Below are 18117 nucleotides of genomic sequence, written 5' to 3'. Positions count from 1 at the left end.
CGGAGGTGCAGGGTATTCTGGCTCTTAGAAACCATCATTTTATTTAACAAATTTAAATACAGTTTGTTTAAAACTGAGAACAGACAGTGCAGCTGGAACACACTCCATCCTGGCCAGGTCTGGTCATACCTATCTCTGCTCCCCAGGGCCACAGCAGCTCTGGGACAGCTCAAAGTGCCCAGGCTCTGTGGCCAGAGCAAATGTGCAGGGCTGTGTTCAGGACTCCATCCTTCCAAGGAGGGAAGGTTGGAACCCAGCAGGGACTGGAATTCAGATTAGTGAAACAAAACATGCAGCTCGGAGAGGACATCAGTTGGAAACTATTTCAATGCTATGAAAACTTGGAAGTCTTTGGAAAATGTTTCTTTCCACTCTAGGGTTTGCAGACTGAAGGGAGCTTGGAAGGCCAATACAATAACAGAATAAATCTACTTGAGTGCAGAGTTTTAATCCAAGGTAACAATACCTGTTCCCACAGAGCAGCCAGCAGCATCCAACACTTTCTTTCCAAGTAGTGCTTCAGCCATTGCATCTAAAAGGAACATTTTTCTAAAGGCTTCTGTGGCTGGGAACTAAAGAATGTGACTTTTCCCCAATGGTTCTGATATACAGTGGAGAAAATAACTTACAAAAAATATTTTCCTTTGAAATATCAGGAAATACACAATGTCATTAGTCCAAGGGGAGACTTCTGCACCGTGAAGCCAACAATCAAACCCAGAGCATTTTAATAGTTCTATGTGTTAGGGCTAAAAATAACCAAGTCTATTGCAGGATTACATTTTTCCCTCAGTTCAAAGGTAAAATTATGCTTCAAAATTTTTGAAGGAATTGGGACAGCAGTGGGGCGGAGGGGGTGATCAAAGGTTTGACAACAATTATGAAGGGGAGGGAATTTAGGGGGTTTGGCTGGGGAGAAGGGGCCTGTTGTACCTCAGTTTTTATCTTAACAAATTTGGCAGTCTCAAACAGTCACCCACGGTGGCAGCACCACCAGATAATAAATAGTAATTTGAATCAACAGAGCCCTGAGCCCAGGATCCCCTTCCCAAGGGTGCTGCTCTCCATCAAAGGGGACTGGGAACTGCTCCAGGGTGGCTTTTCACACCAGCTCTGCAGTAGCAGTAAAGGGCTGAGACAAGGATACACTCCAGTCAAATGGGAAATGCACTAAAATCACCTCTTAGCATCCAGTCCCTAGTTTGAAGCAGTTTTGTTTTTTAAATTTGCCTTTATATAGGAGCACCCTTCAGAGAATCCCACACCTAATGCTCACAGGAACCAAATTAGGGCTAAACAGGACCAAGATCTGGATGCATATTATGGTGTATGGCCCCAACAATCAATCTCATTAAACCCCAGTTCCAATTATTTTAGGATTTTTAGAGAACCACATGACTCCATCTAGGATCAGTGGTGATCAGCAGCTCCCTGCTCCTGTTTCTCCATCCCACTCTGGGGCCTTACAAGAAAGATGGGGACAAACATTTTAGCAGGGATAGGACAAGGGTTGATGGTTTTAAACTCAAAGAGGATATATTAGATATAAGGACAATTTTTTAGAAGGAGGGTGGTGTCACACTGGCACAAGTTGCCCAGAGAGGTGGGGGATGCTCCGTCCCTGGGAATATTCAAGGCCAGGAGCAACCTGGTCCCGCTGAAGTGTCCCTGGCCATGGCAGGGTGTTGGACTAGAGGACCTTTAAAGTCCCTTCCACCACAGAGGAATTGAACTGAGGAAGGAAAAGGAGAGGGAAATCAGAAAACAGTGATGCTTAAAGGGTTTGTTCTAACCTGCCTTGCTTTCCCCCCTCCCCCAAACCCTTCCTGTCTTGCGCAGCGTAACAAACACTGATTAAAGTCGGTTTGAAATTAAGGGCTAAGGTGCCATCTCAGAAGGCAGCCGTCCCCTCCATGGCCAGAGAGCTGCTCAGGCTGTCACACATGGCCACAAGGTCCGTGTCTCTCAGCAGAACCAGTCCCCCCGTGGCTGTCAGCCTCACCCAGGCCGGCAAAAAGCCGCTGCTCGGTGCAGCCCCGTCCCATTGGGAGCCTGGCGCCGGGAGGGGCAGTCCCGGTTCGCTGTGCTTTATTCTCCACCTCCGGAGCGTCTGCTCTGCTCCGAGTGCGGGAGGAAGGGCAGGGGGCCGGGCAGTTCGTCTGTGCAGAGTTGTTGGTTTTCCAGAAGGCTAAAACTCGTGGGGGCTGCAGAGGTGCTGGCTCCTGCCTGGCTACTGGGTGGGTGCTGTGCAGAGGAACTTCCAGGCTGTGCATGAAGAAATCTTCTGCAACAGAGACACAAGCAGGTGGGTATCGCCTCTGTGCCTTCTGCAGAGCCATCCCAGAGCCCTGCCCCACTACACAGTCATTCCAGAGCCCTGTCCCACTGCAGAGCCATCCCAGAGCCCTATCCCACTGCAAAACCATCCCAGAGCCCTGTCCCACTGCAGAGCCATCCCAGAGCCCTGTCCCACTGCACAGCCATCCCATAGCCTGCCCTACTGCAGAGCCATCCCAGAGCCCTGTCCCACTGCAGTCATCCCAGAGCCCTGTCCCACTGCAGAGTCATCCCAGAGCCCTATCCCACTGCAGAGCCATCCCAGAGCCCTGTCCCATTGCAGAGTCATCCCAGAGCCCTGCCCCACTGCAGAGCCATCCCATAGCCTGCCCTACTGCAGAGCCATCCCAGAGCCCTGTCCCATTGCAGAGCCATCCCATAGCCTGCCCTACTGCAGAGCCATCCCAGAGCCCTGCCCCACTGCAGAGTCATCCCATAGCCCTGCCCCACTGCAAAGCCATCCCAGAGCCCTGCCCCACTGCAGAGCCATCCCAGAGCCCTGTCCCACTGCAGAGCCATCCCATAGCCCTGCCCCACTGCAGAGCCATCCCAGAGCCCTATCCCACTGCAGAACCATCCCAGAGCCCTGTCCCACTGCAGAACCATCCCAGAGCCCTGTCCCACTGCAGAGCCATCCCATAGCCTGCCCTACTGCAGAGCCATCCCAGAGCCCTGTCCCATTGCAGAGCCATCCCATAGCCTGCCCTACTGCAGAGCCATCCCAGAGCCCTGCCCCACTGCAGTCATCCCAGAGCCCTGTCCCACTGCAGAGCCATCCCAGAGCCCTGTCCCACTGCAGAGCCATCCCATAGCCCTGCCCCACTGCAGAGCCATCCCAGAGCCCTATCCCACTGCAGAACCATCCCAGAGCCCTGTCCCACTGCAGAACCATCCCAGAGCCCTGTCCCACTGCAGAGCCATCCCATAGCCTGCCCTACTGCAGAGCCATCCCAGAGCCCTGTCCCATTGCAGAGCCATCCCATAGCCTGCCCTACTGCAGAGCCATCCCAGAGCCCTGCCCCACTGCAGTCATCCCAGAGCCCTGTCCCACTGCAGAGTCATCCCAGAGCCCTGCCCCACTGCAGTCATCCCAGAGCCCTGTCCCACTGCAGAGCCATCCCAGAGCCCTGCCCCACTGCAGAGCCATCCCAGAGCCCTGTCCCACTGCAGAGCCATCCCAGAGCCCTGCCCCACTGCAGTCTTCTCAGAGCCCTGCCCCACTGCAGTCTTCTCAGAGCCCTGTCCCACTGCAGAGCCATCTCAGAGCCCTGTCCCACTGCAGAGACATCCCATAGCCCTGCCCCACTGCAGAGTTATCCCAGAGCCCTGTCCCACTGCACAGTCATCCCAGAGCCCTGTCCCACTGCAGAGTTATCCCATAGCCTGCCCTACTGCAGAGCCATCCCATAGCCCTGTCCCACTGCAGAGCCATCCCATAGCCCTGCCCCACTGCAGAGCCATCCCAGAGCCCTGTCCCACTGCACAGTCATCCCAGAGCCCTGTCCCACTGCAGAGCCATCCCATAGCCCTATCTCACTGCAGAGCCATCCCATAGCCCTATCTCACTGCAGAGCCATCCCAGAGCCCTGTCCCACTGCTGAGCCATCCCATAGCCCTGCTCCACTGCAAAGCCATCCCAGAGCCCTGCCCCACTGCAGAGTCATCTCAGAGCCCTGCCCCACTGCAAAGCCATCCTAAAGCTGTCCCACTGCTCCACCCTGCTTCCCCCAGGGAATGGGACATGAGGCAGCTCATTGCAGGTAAAAGTTCACTACTGAGCAAATCTCTCCCCTTCCTGCTCTTGCTTCTCATCAGCCTCCTCTCCCTCCATGCTGGGTTCTACACTCCAGTGAAAGGGAGTTGTGCATTTATTTTTTTGCCCATAATAATGAAGGACAGCTGCACAGGCTGGGTGCAGATACAAGTGAATAGTTTGTCCTTCACTCCTGCAAACCAACTGCAGAAACGGCCAGGGCATGAACAAATACAAGCCAGCCATCAGTGTGTGTGTTTTTCCTCCTTTCCACTGGAAATGACACTCCATGCTCTCCTCAGGTGAACAAACACCTCAGGTGGGGGTTAATCCACACCTTCCCAAACTCTCTGTGGTTTCAGTGTGGGTCTAAATTAAATATTTCCCTCAGTGAAACCTTCTGCCTGACCAAAAATCTTTTTGCTGGTACTGCTTCTTAATGGTGCAACTTCTGCTTAAACTCCTGCTCTTGCATGTTTCTTCCCCTCAATCTCTCAGCAGATATTTTGTCTTAAAAATAGATTAAAAAGAGAGATTAATGAATGGTCTTGAGAAGTTTAGCAATAAGGGAAAGTCAGGATTGTGAAAATGGAAATGAAAAAGCACATTTGAAAGAGTTTTTTATCTTTCTCCTGTTCTTGTGCAACTTCTCACTGCTGTTAGAAACATGTGCTCTTACCTGGTGTTGGTCTCTGCACAGTCAGATTTCCACACTAGGATCTGTGAATCCTTTCTTGCCCTCATTCGCCAGCACAGGCTTCTCTGTCCTTGTGTGCCAGACTAAAATCTGAAGAAGCCAGAAGAAGTGCACCTCTCCAGTGCACTAACAAATGTCCCTGCACATTAAATCAATAGTGCAATTTAACCAGCCACCCTGGAGCCTAATGGTGCATCCACCGCTGAGAGGGGCTTTGCATAAACCTTCATTTAGGCAGAGCTGCTGCTCTGCAGAATGCACAGTGCCCAGAAATTACCCATTTTACAGTGTGCTGTCGTGGGACATTAACCTGCTCCTTCCATGTAGTTAGCGAGCAGCTCCCTCCAAAGGCTCATCAGCCTTCCAATGGGCTAAGGCAGGAATCCAGCCAGGAATCACATCCCTGCCTCCCCACAGCTCCTCATGCTACCTCTTGCTTAGCACCTTCCACCCTCAGCCTGTGGAGTCACTCGGAGGGGAAACGCAAATTCCTGACATTCAGGGCACCACCAGCTCTTCCCATCACCACCCTGCCTTTGGCTGGGGGAAATATAACCTGAATTCTTCAGCACATCCCTGAAAATCCATTACTGGGCAGCAGGCATCACTTCTCACTTTTAAATCCTTTTTAGCCCGAAAAGTCACAATAGTGTCATTGTGCTAGGAAGGACTCACTGCTGCTGCACTGCTGTTGGAGCCTCTGCTGTCTCAGAACTGCTTCCAGAATCCTCCCTTCTTCCCACGAGCTCTGGGCTGCACACACCCTCTCATAGCCCAACATCACCCTGTGGATCCCCCAAAATCCCCTCCCCAATCCTTTGGAATGCTGGCCCCATACAGCCACTCCCTGTTCTGTCCCAGGTGTTAAAATCCCTCCCTATCTTTCTTAAAACAGAGCTGAAGCTTCTCCCAAAAGCTTCCCCTGGTCTTGGCAGCAAAGTTGCACAGAGATCAACATCTGTGGAGGAGAGCTGGCAAAGTCTGAGGTGCTTGAGTTTTTCAGGGGGGCTGTTACAGGAAATTGTTTCTTCTTGCTGTGCTCAGACTGTTCTGGAAGCTGCTTAAAATACTCAATTACAGTCATTGCTTCCCCCTAGAATGGGGATTGCTGGGAGCAGCTTTATCCTCTCCAAACAGGTTTCTGCTCCCCCTCACCTGTTTCTGGCTGTTTGCACCTCGTGGAGTTTCCCTCTGGTTGCCATGACAATCCCTGCACACCAAATCCACCCAGCTTCTGCCTTCCTGAAAAACCAGGCCACCTTCTGCTTCTGAAGGATGAACAAAGCACCTTTCAAACCCTCCTAGTTCAAGCAGAGCACCTTCCCCCACCTTCCCAAGGAGTTTGTTTGACCAAATCCATCTCTGATTGTGAGCAGTCACCTCCTGCGTGGAGCTTCAATCTCTGCTAATACTGAAGCAGTAGAGACCAACTGGTGGCTGGAGTGGGTCCAGAATTCCACTTCGTCATCCCCCAGAAACACTTCAGAGCCCAATCATCAAAGTCACCCTTGATTCCAGCCCTGCTCTCCCCATGGCTGCAATTACTTCTCTGCTTGCCCAGGAAAATGAAACACCCAGCAGGGCTCACGAGTGGCTCTGCAAGGATGGTGAGAGGATAAACCAGGTGAGAGGATAAACCAGGTGCTGGAGAAATCCTGCAGCCAGTTCTGCTCTTCAGAAGAGCGTAGGAGAGCCCTTTGCACGCTGGCACTGCACACTCAGCCCAGGGACTCGTTCACACTTCACCAACTCCAACCCCCACTCCACGAGCAGGAACCACAACTAGACATCATCAGTGCTCTCCCTCAATTGGATCCCACTTCTGCACTGTCAAAGCCAAGTGCCAAAAAAGGCAGATTAAATGAGCTAAAATGGACCCATTTTCAGAGTTTACAACTCAATACAGCAGCTTTTACCATTTTTCATGCTGTGCTCTTTAACGTGGGAGGTAGATCACCACTTAGTGCAGAAACATTTGCTTTTCCTTTCAGCCAGTGCTTGTCTTTTTCAATAAGCAGCATGTTTTATGCCTCAGAGACGCTTTGGCTCTCCCACAAGATACCAGACAGTGAGGGGGACCAAATATCTGACTTTTCCTGAGCAGTGGTTTCACATAGATCACCCTTTAAAAACACTCCTGCAAAACCCTTCCACTCATTTACAGCCCTGTCATTTGGAGTCACAGGACTCAAAACAGATCTAGGAGATCACAAGGCTTCATTTCCACAGCAGAATAATTCATTGTCTCCCAACAGGGTGTTGTAATTAGGTAAGTGAGGTAGAAGAAATGAAATCAGCATACCCTGCAAACCTCCTTCCGGCTAGTCCCGAGTTCATGTCCTCCTTCCGGTCCTGTGACCTTGCAGCCCACCGAGAGCTCGGGTATTCTGATCCTAGTCCCCCTGTGTCCTCATCCCATTGGCCGCCAGCCAAGGCCACTCCCATTCCCCTCTCCTGAATACCTGGTTCGGAGAAAGTCTCGCCTTCTTTCCGGCCATACCATCGCCATGGAATAAACTGAGATTGAAAGAGCCTCCTTTGTATCCTTTTCCATCCATGCTATGATACTTTATCTGATCTTCAGTAATTAGAAAAAAGACACAAAGTATCGCAGCAACAGGGGACTAAAAAGCAAACAGTCAACCTGCAGTGGGAGGGAGTCACCGGGTTTCCATCACAGGAGGGAATCCCCCAGGAGGGATTCAGGAATTGTTTGGAATTGGAAAACAAGAGACACCAGGCTGAAAGGGCAGCTCTGCTCCCTGTTCTGACAATAAAATGTTCCCCTAGTTATGGCATTAGTGGTGCCCATGGGCCCTGTCTCTGCTTTACTCCTCCTTGGCTGAGCTCACTGCAGATTGTTCCCTTGGGTGTTCATAGAAAATGGGGAGCACAATGTCTCCCCCTTCCATCAGCCTCACAGGAATGCCAAATCTCAGATCTCCCTCCTGTGCCAGGGGATTGGAGAGAGGATGGTTTGATTTGGGGATGTGGGGAAATGCACAAACAGCAGAACTCCAAATACAGAGAGCCCTGGCAAAGCCCTGTTTCCTTACAGCTCCAGGATAAACCAATCCTTCCCCCCTCATAAGGCGGGATAACTTTCTCTTCAGCAGCTAATGCCAACTTTCTTTACCTTCTCCTTCATTTTGGGCAGTTCTTAAATCCAAGAAAATAAGCAGGATATGTGATCTTTGGCCTAAACTTCAGCTTTTTGCAGGAGTGTGCGTTTGTGGGCTGAGTTCTGATCAATATTACCAGCAGTGCTCACAGGGAAGGCAGCATTATTGGAGAACAGATGTCTGTGCTTATCTTACACATTCCTCTGATCCCTCCTTAATGACTCTGTCTAAGAACATCATAATTTTTAATGTAAATCTCCCTGCAAAGCAGGTGTGTGGTTATGTTTAACAGAAGCAAAGCATGACAAGGGCTGGGAGCACAGGAGAGAGAGAGGAGCCTGGGCTTTGATCTTGGGGTCACAGGACCCCAGACCACAGCTGGCTTTGGTCCTTCTCTGTTGCTGGCCCAGACTCTTCTCCTGGTAAAATGGGAGAGTAAAAGCAGAAATGGAGACTTCCATGGAAATGGAGGCTGCTGGCGCCAGCTGAAGCAGAAAGGCAGAGCCCTGCAAAGCTGCACTCAGACAGCATTCAGCTCACAACAAGGACCCTTGTGAGCTCTCCCCAGCCCAGCCAAGAAAAGAAACTCAGTCTGCTGCTGATGCTGAGCAGCAATCCCTGCTGCTTCCTCCCCATCCCTGACCTGTGTCACAGCCCTGCCTGGCTCCAGCACCTTTTGCTTCCTCCTGCCTGGAAACAACATTTTCCTTCCTCCATGTGTTCCTCCAGGGCTGTAATTTCCCACCCCCAGCCTTTCAGCACAGCTTCCTTCCTTCCTGTATTTATTTACAGCAGGGACAATGGACCAAGGACTGAATAACTGGCCACGGAGTAAACACCCCTAATATTCTGTACACAGTGCAAAAGCAGCCTGTCCATCTCTCCTGCCTGCTGGAAAACATTTATGTTCACACAGTGCCCAGGAACAGGGATCTCATTTTAATCCAATCTCTTTTCCCATTCTTAGGAGGCTGGTTGAGGTATTTGTCCCAGTGTTGGACAGTCATAAGCACAGAAATGTGGATTCAGAGAGGCATAGCAGGTATCAGATAAAACCCAGACTTGCTCCTTCCCCTTGGCTCCTCCTCCTTGTTCCTGGATTCCTATCCTGAAAAGGATGGAGACCTGGATGCAGCTCTGGGGCTATTGGCAATAACAACTTCTTTGCAATAAAAGAACAATTCTGTTTGGGTAACTAAGCAATAAAGACTCTCTAAATCAGACTGGCTGATGTTTATAAGAGACAAAGGTGTGAGAGTGCTACACGGGGGTCTCTGATCTCAGAGGGACCCCAGCACACCTCCAGTATTTAGGGAACCCACTCAGAAAGCTTCAAAGCTCTTGACAGCACCTCTGATGGGCTGTGATTGATGCCTGTCACTCTAACCAGCTTTGTCTCATGGTGTCTCCCACACTCCCTGTCAGCCCAGACACATCTATCTCTCATCTCAGACTGGGAAGTCTCCAGGAGAGGAACCATCAGTGGTTTCTGTGTTCTTCAGCACACGGGGTCCTGCTCCCTGACCCAGCAATGTGTACAGGCAGCACTGATCAGGCAGCTGACAGCAGTAAAATCCCTCCCAAATGGAGCTTCCTGGAGCTCAGAGCAATATCCCAGGCACTAAACCATTTCCAGATTATCTCTGACACAGAAAGATCCAGGGTTTTGTGGGCACCTACAGCACAGATATTGCACAGATGTCAGGGGGGAGAAGACAGCTTGGCAGCAAGGCAGAGGATGTGTGAGCAGCCCTTCCCTGCAGCCAGGAAAGGCTGTGGCTGTTCCTCTTGGGTTACAGGAGCCAAACCACAGCACTCAAACCCCCACCTGGGAATTCACATCCAATAACTGACGTTCCACCCATGCAATTCCCTGTTCCAGCAAGGCCCACCTTGAAAATAATAATTTTCAGGGGTAATGTAAGAAAGAACAGTTACAGGGGAGGGAAGACTGTATTTCAGGGCTTATGCAACCACCAGCAGCCTGCAACCAAAAGAGATTAGGTGGCCTCTACACAATTTAGTGCATAATCCCCCATTCCCATCTTCCATTAAATCCTCCAAACACAGAGGAGCAGCCTGGAGGAGACTGAGAGGAGGCTCAGAGCCATCTGCAACTTCTTCATAAGGGGCAGTGGATGGACAGGCACTGATCCCTCTTCTTTCTGTTGAGGACCCAGGGAATGGCTGGAGCTGTGCCAGGGCAGGGTCAAGTTGGAGATCAGGGGAAGGTTCTTCCCCCAGAGGGTGCTGGGCACTGCCCAGGCTCCCCAGGAATGGGCATGGCCCTGAGGCTGCCAGAGCTCCAGGAGAGCTTGGACAGCACTGCCAGGGATGCACAAGGTGGGATTGTAGGGGCAGGAATTGGACTGGATAATCCTTGTGGGTCCCAGAGCTCCAAGAGCGCTTGGAGAGCATTACAAGGGATGCTCAGGGGGGATTGTAGGGGCAGGAGTTGGACTGGATGATCTTGTGGGTACCAGAGCTCCAGGAGGGGTTGGACACTGCTCCAGGGATGTCCTGCATGGGATTGTTTGGGTAGGAGTTGGACTGGATGATCCCTGTGTGTCCCAGAGCTCCAGAAGCATTTGAACACTGCTCCAGGGATGCACAGGGTGGAATTGTTTGGGCAGGAGTTGGACTGGATGATCCCTGTGGGTCCCAGAGCTCCAAGAGTTCTTGGACAGCATTACCAGGGATGCACAGGTGGGATTGTAGGGGCAGGAATTGGACTGGATGATCCCTGTGTGCCCCTTTTCACTCAGGCCGTTCTGTGTTTCTGTGAAGTGACAGAATGATGCAGAAAACCAGGCCTTCTCCCCGCTCAGCCCCGAGCATCCCTCAGTGGGAGCAGCCCGTACCTTGGTGCAGTTGGCGGCCCTGGGCTCCAGGTCGCCGAGGGTGACGAGCTCACGCAGCAGGCTGCTCTCCTGGTAGCCGCCCTTGACGCCACGCAGTTTGAAGTAGGCCTGGGGGCGCTGCAGGACAAGGCGCAGGTTGACAGCGAAGCCGGCCATGTCGATGGCGAAAGGCCGGTGCGGGTCGAACACGGTTTTCCAGCCGTACACCTTCCCTGCCGCGTTCACCTTGGGTGACTCGTAGCGCAGGCCGCCCACGAAGGCCACGGGCCACACCGACACCTTCCTGGTGCTGCGCATCTGGGGGGGCACACACAGCTGTCGCTGCCTGGGGGGGTCTCTTTGTGCCTGAGATCCCTCACAGCAGCACATTCGGTGGTTTCAGTGTTTTTCCAGCCTGAGCACTGAAGAAGAACCAGGAGCCGTTTTCTGAGGTTTCCAAGGTTGTTTTTTCTTTCTTATCTAAGGAATTCTTTCTCTGAGGTACAGAGATCTGTCTAGCATGCTGGTCAAAGGCATACACCTCTGCCAGAGGGCAGGTCTTATCTTTTATACTATAAATTATGTACCTAATGCTTACAATTACTTTCCAGTACATGACCCTGTCCAGTTTTCCCTCACACCAATCCAAAAGTGCCATCCTAACTCAGAAGAAGAAGAAGAAGAAGAAGAAGAAGAAGAAGAAGAAGAAGAAGAAGAAGAAGAAGAAGAAGAAGAAATATACCATGCCCAAAATCCTCCATCTTGACTTTAAACCCCCTAATATAAACATTTCTAAAAATTCACTTTTCTACCTTCTAACAATCTAATTTATACTCTACTTATTTTTTGTGACTTGTAATTCTTCCTGCAATGACGGTAATTTTTCCCAGGGGCTTAAATCCAGTCCATAGGGGTCCTGGGTACTGTGCCAAGGCCTCTGAGACCCCTGCCAGGGGGTCTAGAGGCATCCAGGGAAGCCAGGGGAGCACCCTGGACTCCCATACACAGCGACACGCTGAGCCCCCCTGGCCACCCATGCTAGCCAGGGCAGATATTTGGGTGCCACTCACCCACTCACCCCCAGCACCCTGCCCTGCTCCGGTCGCTGTCTGATTAGGAACGGTGAATTGTGAATGATACAACTGTCCCTGGGGTCTCATACCCTGAGACAATGAAATCTTTCATGAGAAATTTTTCCCCCCCGCTTACTGAAACCCCTGTTATCATTTAGGATTTCTATTGGTCTTTAACTTTACTAAATGACTGGTGTTTTCTCCCCTAGAATCTCAAAGTAATTGGATAGTTCTCAACTTATAATTTTATTGGATAGAATCTCAATCCCCCTAAACTCTATAAAAAACCCTTGCTATGCTATGTATCTGGATTTTGCAGGTAGAACCCTTCGAAGAAATAAAGCTTCTTTTGGGACTTCTACAGTGGCTCCCAAGACCTCAGTCCTAGCTAGCTGAGAAGCTGACTTTCTGCCTCAGGGTCTCCTGGAGCTATCCAGACCTTGTAGCAGCCTGAGGCTAGAACCATCCTAGCCTAAGCAGCTACAGTAAATAGTGCAGCAACACATGCTGCCTCTTCCAAGCAGCAAGAAGAAGTGATATATTGAAAAGCCATGGCATTTATATAGGATAGATCGTGCAAAACAAAGTAGAAAAGACTCATTGCTCTTAGAAGGCAACACCTTTTTGAAAACATGCTTTCTGCAAAATATCACAAGACACTCACATGGCTCGGTGGTGTTTATCTGTGTTGCTCTTTCTCCCTTCTCTTGTTTTGTCTCTGAGAAAAACCTCCAGCATGGGAAAGGTCCGAGCTGAAGCTGAGAAAGCCAACAGCCTGGGAGTCTTCAGCATGTCCATGAACCTTCATCAGTGTCCACATGCTCCCTGGCAGGCTCAGCCTCCTGTTCTGCTCTCAGCTCGCTCTCTTAGATCAGGGATCTCCCAGAGCTAATCTCATGACTGCTAATTGCTGCAAACAAGAGCAGAAGAGCTCTGGCACTTGCCCTTCTGCATTATACAGCTGCTAACGGCAGCCCCTGTCCACAGGGAACAATAATGCGTCTCCTGCATTTCACAGCACATTTCCTTGGCTCAATGACCTTAACTGCAGAGACATAGCTGAGAGGAGAAGCCTCTACAAGCACAGCACACGAGTGAATGAAGGAACCCTTTCTGCTTTATTCATATGAGGAGTCTCTCTCAAGATGCTGCAAGAGCCAGCCTCAAAGGGGACAGAGGAATAAAGAAATTCAGTCTGAATTCACTTTCAGCTTTCAAAGCGTGTGTATTCCTGTGGCTGTGCAAGCTACAGTGAGAGCCATTGGGGAAGGGAAAGGGGCATGTATGAGGAAATAAATAGGAGATCCCTACTATGAAAACTGTCAGCTGGTGGGGAAGGGAGCAATCCTCCTTTCTTGTCCCTTGCTTAAAGAGTTTGGCCTCAAGAGAGCAAGGGAACAAGTAATTTCTGAGCTGGAAGCCAGGTGAGGTACCTGGCACTGTAAGACCATTCAAACCTGCAGACAGGAGCTCATTTAGGGCCCCAGCTGGACTTGAACAAAGAGCAAAGGTGGGAAAGCTTCCCCTACTCAAGCCCAACCAGATTGTCAGGACATGCTGAAATTCAGCCCTGGAGCTGCAAACTTGTTTGTAGCTGCGCGGTGTCTCCACGTTGAGGTGCGTGTAGTTGAGCCCCATGTCGCGCAGCAGGCGTGTGATGAGCGGCGTGAGGCGCTGCGAGTCCTCCACCAGGATCCAGTGCAGGTTGGGCACGTGCAGCAGCGTGTTGGCCAGCCTGGTCAGCTCTGCCTTCTGCACCGGCCGGCTGTAGGTGGGGGTGACCACGTGGATGGTGGGCAGTGTGTCTGACCATGGTGGTGGGCGCGTGTACACGTACTCTGTCCTCATCACCTCCGCTATGTCCTGGTCCAACAGGCAGTATTCCTTGGAGTCCAAGCCTGCAGTGAGATCACGCTGGGAGTCACCACCATCATCTGGGCAAGGGCATGGAGAGAAGAGAGAGCCACATGGACTCGGGTGTCCGGCCAGCGGGTCACCCTCGTGGGTGCCAGGAGAGGACTAATGCTTATCTCTTTCATAGATCAATCAAGGAATCAGGGACAAACACACATGAGAAAGAAAATTCTCTTGCTAGAAAACCAGTACTATTAAAAAAAAAAAAAAAGGCCTGAGAGCAACTGAGTGCTCCCAACAAGCAGCTTCACAAAGAACCCAGAAAAGACAGGATTGTAGAGCAAGTAAGTCTAGATAAGGAGAATAGCCATGTGGACTGATGGTCCATCATCCCTGAAGAGCTCCAGTGCTCTGGGCACCAGCTCAGTGGAGCAGGACTCACAGATCTGCACTCAGCAACTGGAGCACCTGGGCTGGGAGGTAGGGAAAAACCTGGTGGAAAACACCAGGCCAGTGAAGATCCCCAGCAGCACAGTCTGGGCAGGACACTGCAATGCCCTACTGCTCTCTGACAGGCACAGGGAAGTGGGGAAAGACACACTTCAAATCCAGAAATGAACAGTGGAAATTAAAGCCTGTAATTGTAGTTTTTTTCCTGCAGAGATTTTCCCCTGCCTCTAACTACCCTGCCTCAAAAAAAGCCCCTCCGGCCTCTGAACATAACAGCCCCCTCAGGGGTGCAGATGTGAGCAATGAACAGCCTAAAGATCGGGTACTCTGATCCAAACATATAAAATCCCTGCAAATTGTTCGCAATCAGCTCAAGGAAAACCAGTATTGACACTGCTGCTGCTTTTCCAGAGTGCAGTTTCCATGTTTTCCACTGCAGAGCAGCAGGAATGCCATGCTCTGCAGACATGAAGGGAGACCCCCCACTCAGGATGTAAGGCTGCCTCTCCAGTGGGCACAGAACACTTTGAGCCAAAGATTGTTCAAAATTAGGTAATGTTGGGGGTTGAGTGTTTTCCTATTGCTGTGTCAATTTAAAGAATTTTTCCCATTGTCATGCCAATGGAGCTGCCGGGTACACCACGGATCTTTGCGGGCTCTGGACAAAAGGGGTAGGTGGGATCGGCTTGGGGAGGGGCTCTCGTGCTTCCGGAGGGGACTCGTGTTTCCGGCGAGCTGGGAGGAGAATCCCCTCGGTCTTGGAACCACGCGGCCCAAGGCAGGAGAGCCAGATCCTCTGTGATCACCTGCCCTGCATCTGCCCTGCTCCAGCCTCCAGTCTCTGCGGACACAGCTGAGCACCAGAACCCAACGGTGAGCGAGGAGCTGCCCGCTCCAGCCGCTCCCCCCTGAGACCGGCGCGGCCGCGGCCGCCCCTTCCCGCCTCCGCTCCCGCCGAGAGAGAGTGTGCCTGCAGCTAAAGAAAGAACTGGAACCGAGTAATCTGTTCTGTTTTGTTAGTAATTTTAACAACTGCTGTTGTTTCTGCTGGTACAGTTAGATATATTAGTAAAAGAGCTGTTATTCCTACCCCCTTATCTCTGCCTCAGAGTCCTTGATTCAAACGTTTATAATATTTGGGGGGGGAGTGGAATTCGGGTCTGTGCTTCAAAGGAAAATTTCTGCCTTTCTTGGCAGACACCTGTCCTTCAAACCAGGACAGGTAACTACCAGGAACTTGAGATGAGAAAGAACAGGAACAGAGAGCCATTAGATCTGACCCAGCAGGGGACCACCCATGGCTTTTTCAAAGTGTGTTACTGTTCCAGCAGCACAGACTTTGATACCTGAACCAAATGAAGGCTTTGTGCTCCATGGCATTGACAGAGGCAGTGTGGATATTTGGGGGAGGGAACAGGGCACATGTTGCTGTCAGGCCCTATGTGCTGCAGAGCACCTCAGCATCACACAGCAGAGCTCTCTGAGAGCAGGGAGCGCTGGAATCAATTCAGAAATAAATCTGCAAAATGCATTGGACACAGACAGAAATGTAATTAGCCAGGATGGTGCCTGAGACAGTTTCCAAAGCCTGCAGGTCAAAGCCTCAGCTGTGAGCCCTGGCATGGGGAAGTGGTGCTGTTCTGGGCATCTCCAGGTGCACATCTCTCTCAGCACCTGTGAGCAGAGCATCCCAGAAATGCTTCACAAGAACAAAATTATTCCTCTCAAGAGCTTTCAGGTCGGTCTCTACCACTACTCACTTTCCACTGGGGGCTCTGAGAAGCAGAGAAGGGTCTCATCAAGGTCATTGGTGAGCTCTTGAACCAGCGATTGGAGCAGTCTCTGTGCTGTAACTGCAGAGGCCATTCACAGAAAACAGCTTTTAGGGCAGTGATCAAACTGCTGTACAGACAGGCAGCATATTTTTAGTCATCTTTAAAGTCCTCTTTTAGATCACTCATCCTCTGAAACAGTGTCCACCCTCCAGAAGGGATCAAAGTAATTTTTCCCTGCCCAAAACTCAGAGGTGGCTGTCAGGAGAAAGGAAAAACTGCTCCGGACAGACTGAACTTCCTGCAACTCAAACTGCACATCAGAGTGTCCAGCAAAAGGGACAAGCAGCTGTGGAGGATGGGGACAAACACTGAAAGGGGAGAGAATCCCTCAGAAAAAGGGACCAGAGAGGATGTAGGGGTCCTGAAAATGATCTGGCCTTCTTCCCCCAGAGCAGCCTGCCCACAGCAGAAGGGCAGAACCAAGAAGAAAGGTGGCAGAAGGCAGTGTGGATTCTTCCAGCCCCCAAGAGCCCCTTAGATATTGCTGCTGTGCCAAGAACTGGGATGCTTCTGGCCAAAAGGGTTCCCTCAGAATTTCCTGGAGCCCCCTGTTTTGTGTCAGGGCTGTATTTACTGCAGAGTGTGACAGGCAGTGTGGAGCCAATTTCTCGGAGCACTTTAACTCCCCCAGGCAGATGAGATCTGGCTCTTGCCTTCTCCTTCAAGTGCAAGAGCACTGCTTTTCTGTTTTCTTTAAAAGGTGTTCTCAGCCTCACGTCTCACAGAGCAGCTGCCTCGAGTGGCAGCTTTGTTTCCTGTGCTCTCTCTTTTGCAGCCTTCCCTCTAGAATAATTCTGTGTACAAAGGCCAGCAGGGAGGGAATCCTCTCTCAGGGAACAAAGAGGAGCAGTACTCTGGATTCAGGCCATAAAGAGCTCTCCAGGTGCAGCAAGCACATCCCATGATGTGGAGTTTGGTGCCTCTGAAGAGCCCCTAGGAGCACCAGGCTGTTCCTACAGCAGAGGAGGGGAGGCTGCTGCATGGGCATGGTCTGGGAGCTGAGATGAGCATGGCTGCCATGGAGGAATGGAATGAAAGAGGAGATGAGCATGAGGGGGGGATGCACAGGCTTGGCATGGGCTGGCTTGGTGTGGTTTCTCTCACCCTTGTGCACTGCAAGCAGTGGAGCAATGGTGCTCTGGTGCCAGACGGTGATTAGGAGTGTCCAGGGCAGAACTATCAGCACGATAGCCAGGATGTCTCGTCTCTTCGGCATCTCCAAGACTGACTGGGCTCACAGCTCCTCATTACCTGACAGTGAAAACCCCAGAGACAGAACAGCAGAGCACATGGAGAACAGAAATAAATGGGCAGGAAGGAGCAAGGACAGAGAGAGAGAATGCGAGAGAGGGAAGAGCAGCCGAGGCGACACGACTCATGGTCTTACCAGTGCTTACAACCCACCCATTGCAGAAGCAGGTTCGGAGAGACCTCGGCTTCTGAGCCCAGGAGCAGGAAGGCACTTCTGGGCAGCACTGCTGGAGCTGCCAGCAGGAACCTCAGGGACTCATGTGGGAGCAAATCTGCAACACAGAGCAAAGGCCAGTAGGCAGAGAAAGCACCCGAGTTCTCCTCGGAAAGAACAAGCCCCAATGAGGAGCAGCAGCATGCCACCCCTCCAGGGACATCCCTCCTTTGCATGCCCTTGTCAAGCAAGTCTCTCATGTCAGCTGAGCAAAAGCTGCTCAGTGCTGTACTGCCTGAGCCATCCCAGAGATCAGAACCTTCCCCTCAAGCCAGCCAAGCTCAGGGGAGGAGCAGAGACTGCCACAACTACAGCCCTGGCTGACATCTGCACATGCTGGGACCTCCAGATCCTCCCCAGAGCTCTTGAGGCAGCTGCACCTCTGCTCCTGGGAAAGGTGATTCCATATTTTTCCTGATTGATGCCTTAGGATTTTAGCTTTTCTGTTTTTCATCTATTTGAAACCCTGCAATTCTTCAGTGTAAAACTCTAAACTCCATATCCAGTGGGAGCTGCTGCTCTCCCATTTTGGGCAGACACAACAATTCCTCTCCAGGCCTGGCAATCAAGGACACCTCACTGCCTCAGGGCCTGAGAGATGGAAACAAAAGTGAGTTGGGGACAGCAAATTTAGTTTGAATGACTTCATTATCTGAAGCTGTAATTGGAAGATTAACCCCCAATATACAAA

The 18117-nt window shown here is 51.3% G+C and overlaps 1 protein-coding gene across 1 annotated transcript; it reads right to left on the bottom strand.

The window, feature by feature from the left end:
* Nucleotides 1–427: 427 nt before the first annotated feature.
* LOC130266538 (galactosylgalactosylxylosylprotein 3-beta-glucuronosyltransferase 1-like) lies at nt 428–17177 on the bottom strand. The gene is made up of 5 exons (XM_056515791.1): nt 17066–17177; nt 13311–13756; nt 10771–11124; nt 4770–4877; nt 428–2284 (listed from the first exon to the last, which is right to left on the bottom strand). The coding sequence occupies exons 1-4, from the start codon at nt 17175–17177 to the stop codon at nt 4791–4793; spliced, it is 999 nt and encodes a 332-aa protein (XP_056371766.1). The 3' UTR covers nt 428–2284; nt 4770–4790.
* Between the last annotated feature and the right edge of the window lie 940 nt (nt 17178–18117).

Source organism: Oenanthe melanoleuca, unplaced genomic scaffold (genome assembly GCF_029582105.1).
Source record: "Oenanthe melanoleuca isolate GR-GAL-2019-014 unplaced genomic scaffold, OMel1.0 S079, whole genome shotgun sequence".
NCBI classification, from domain to species: Eukaryota; Metazoa; Chordata; class Aves; order Passeriformes; family Muscicapidae; genus Oenanthe; species Oenanthe melanoleuca.
This window is presented reverse-complemented; position numbering and strand designations above follow the sequence as displayed.

Excerpts from the sequence above, each read along its gene's own strand:
- LOC130266538 (XM_056515791.1), bottom strand. The coding sequence starts at position 17,177 with ATGCCGAAGAGACGAGACATCCTGGCTATCGTGCTGATAGTTCTGCCC. Across the intron at positions 11,125-13,310 it reads TTGCTCTTTGTTCAAGTCCA|GGATCTCAGGCACAAAGAGA; the intron begins GCTGGGGCCCTA and ends TGCTGCTGTGAG. Across the intron at positions 4,878-10,770 it reads GGGCCGCCAACTGCACCAAG|ATTTTAGTCTGGCACACAAG; the intron begins GTACGGGCTGCT and ends TGGCTTCTTCAG.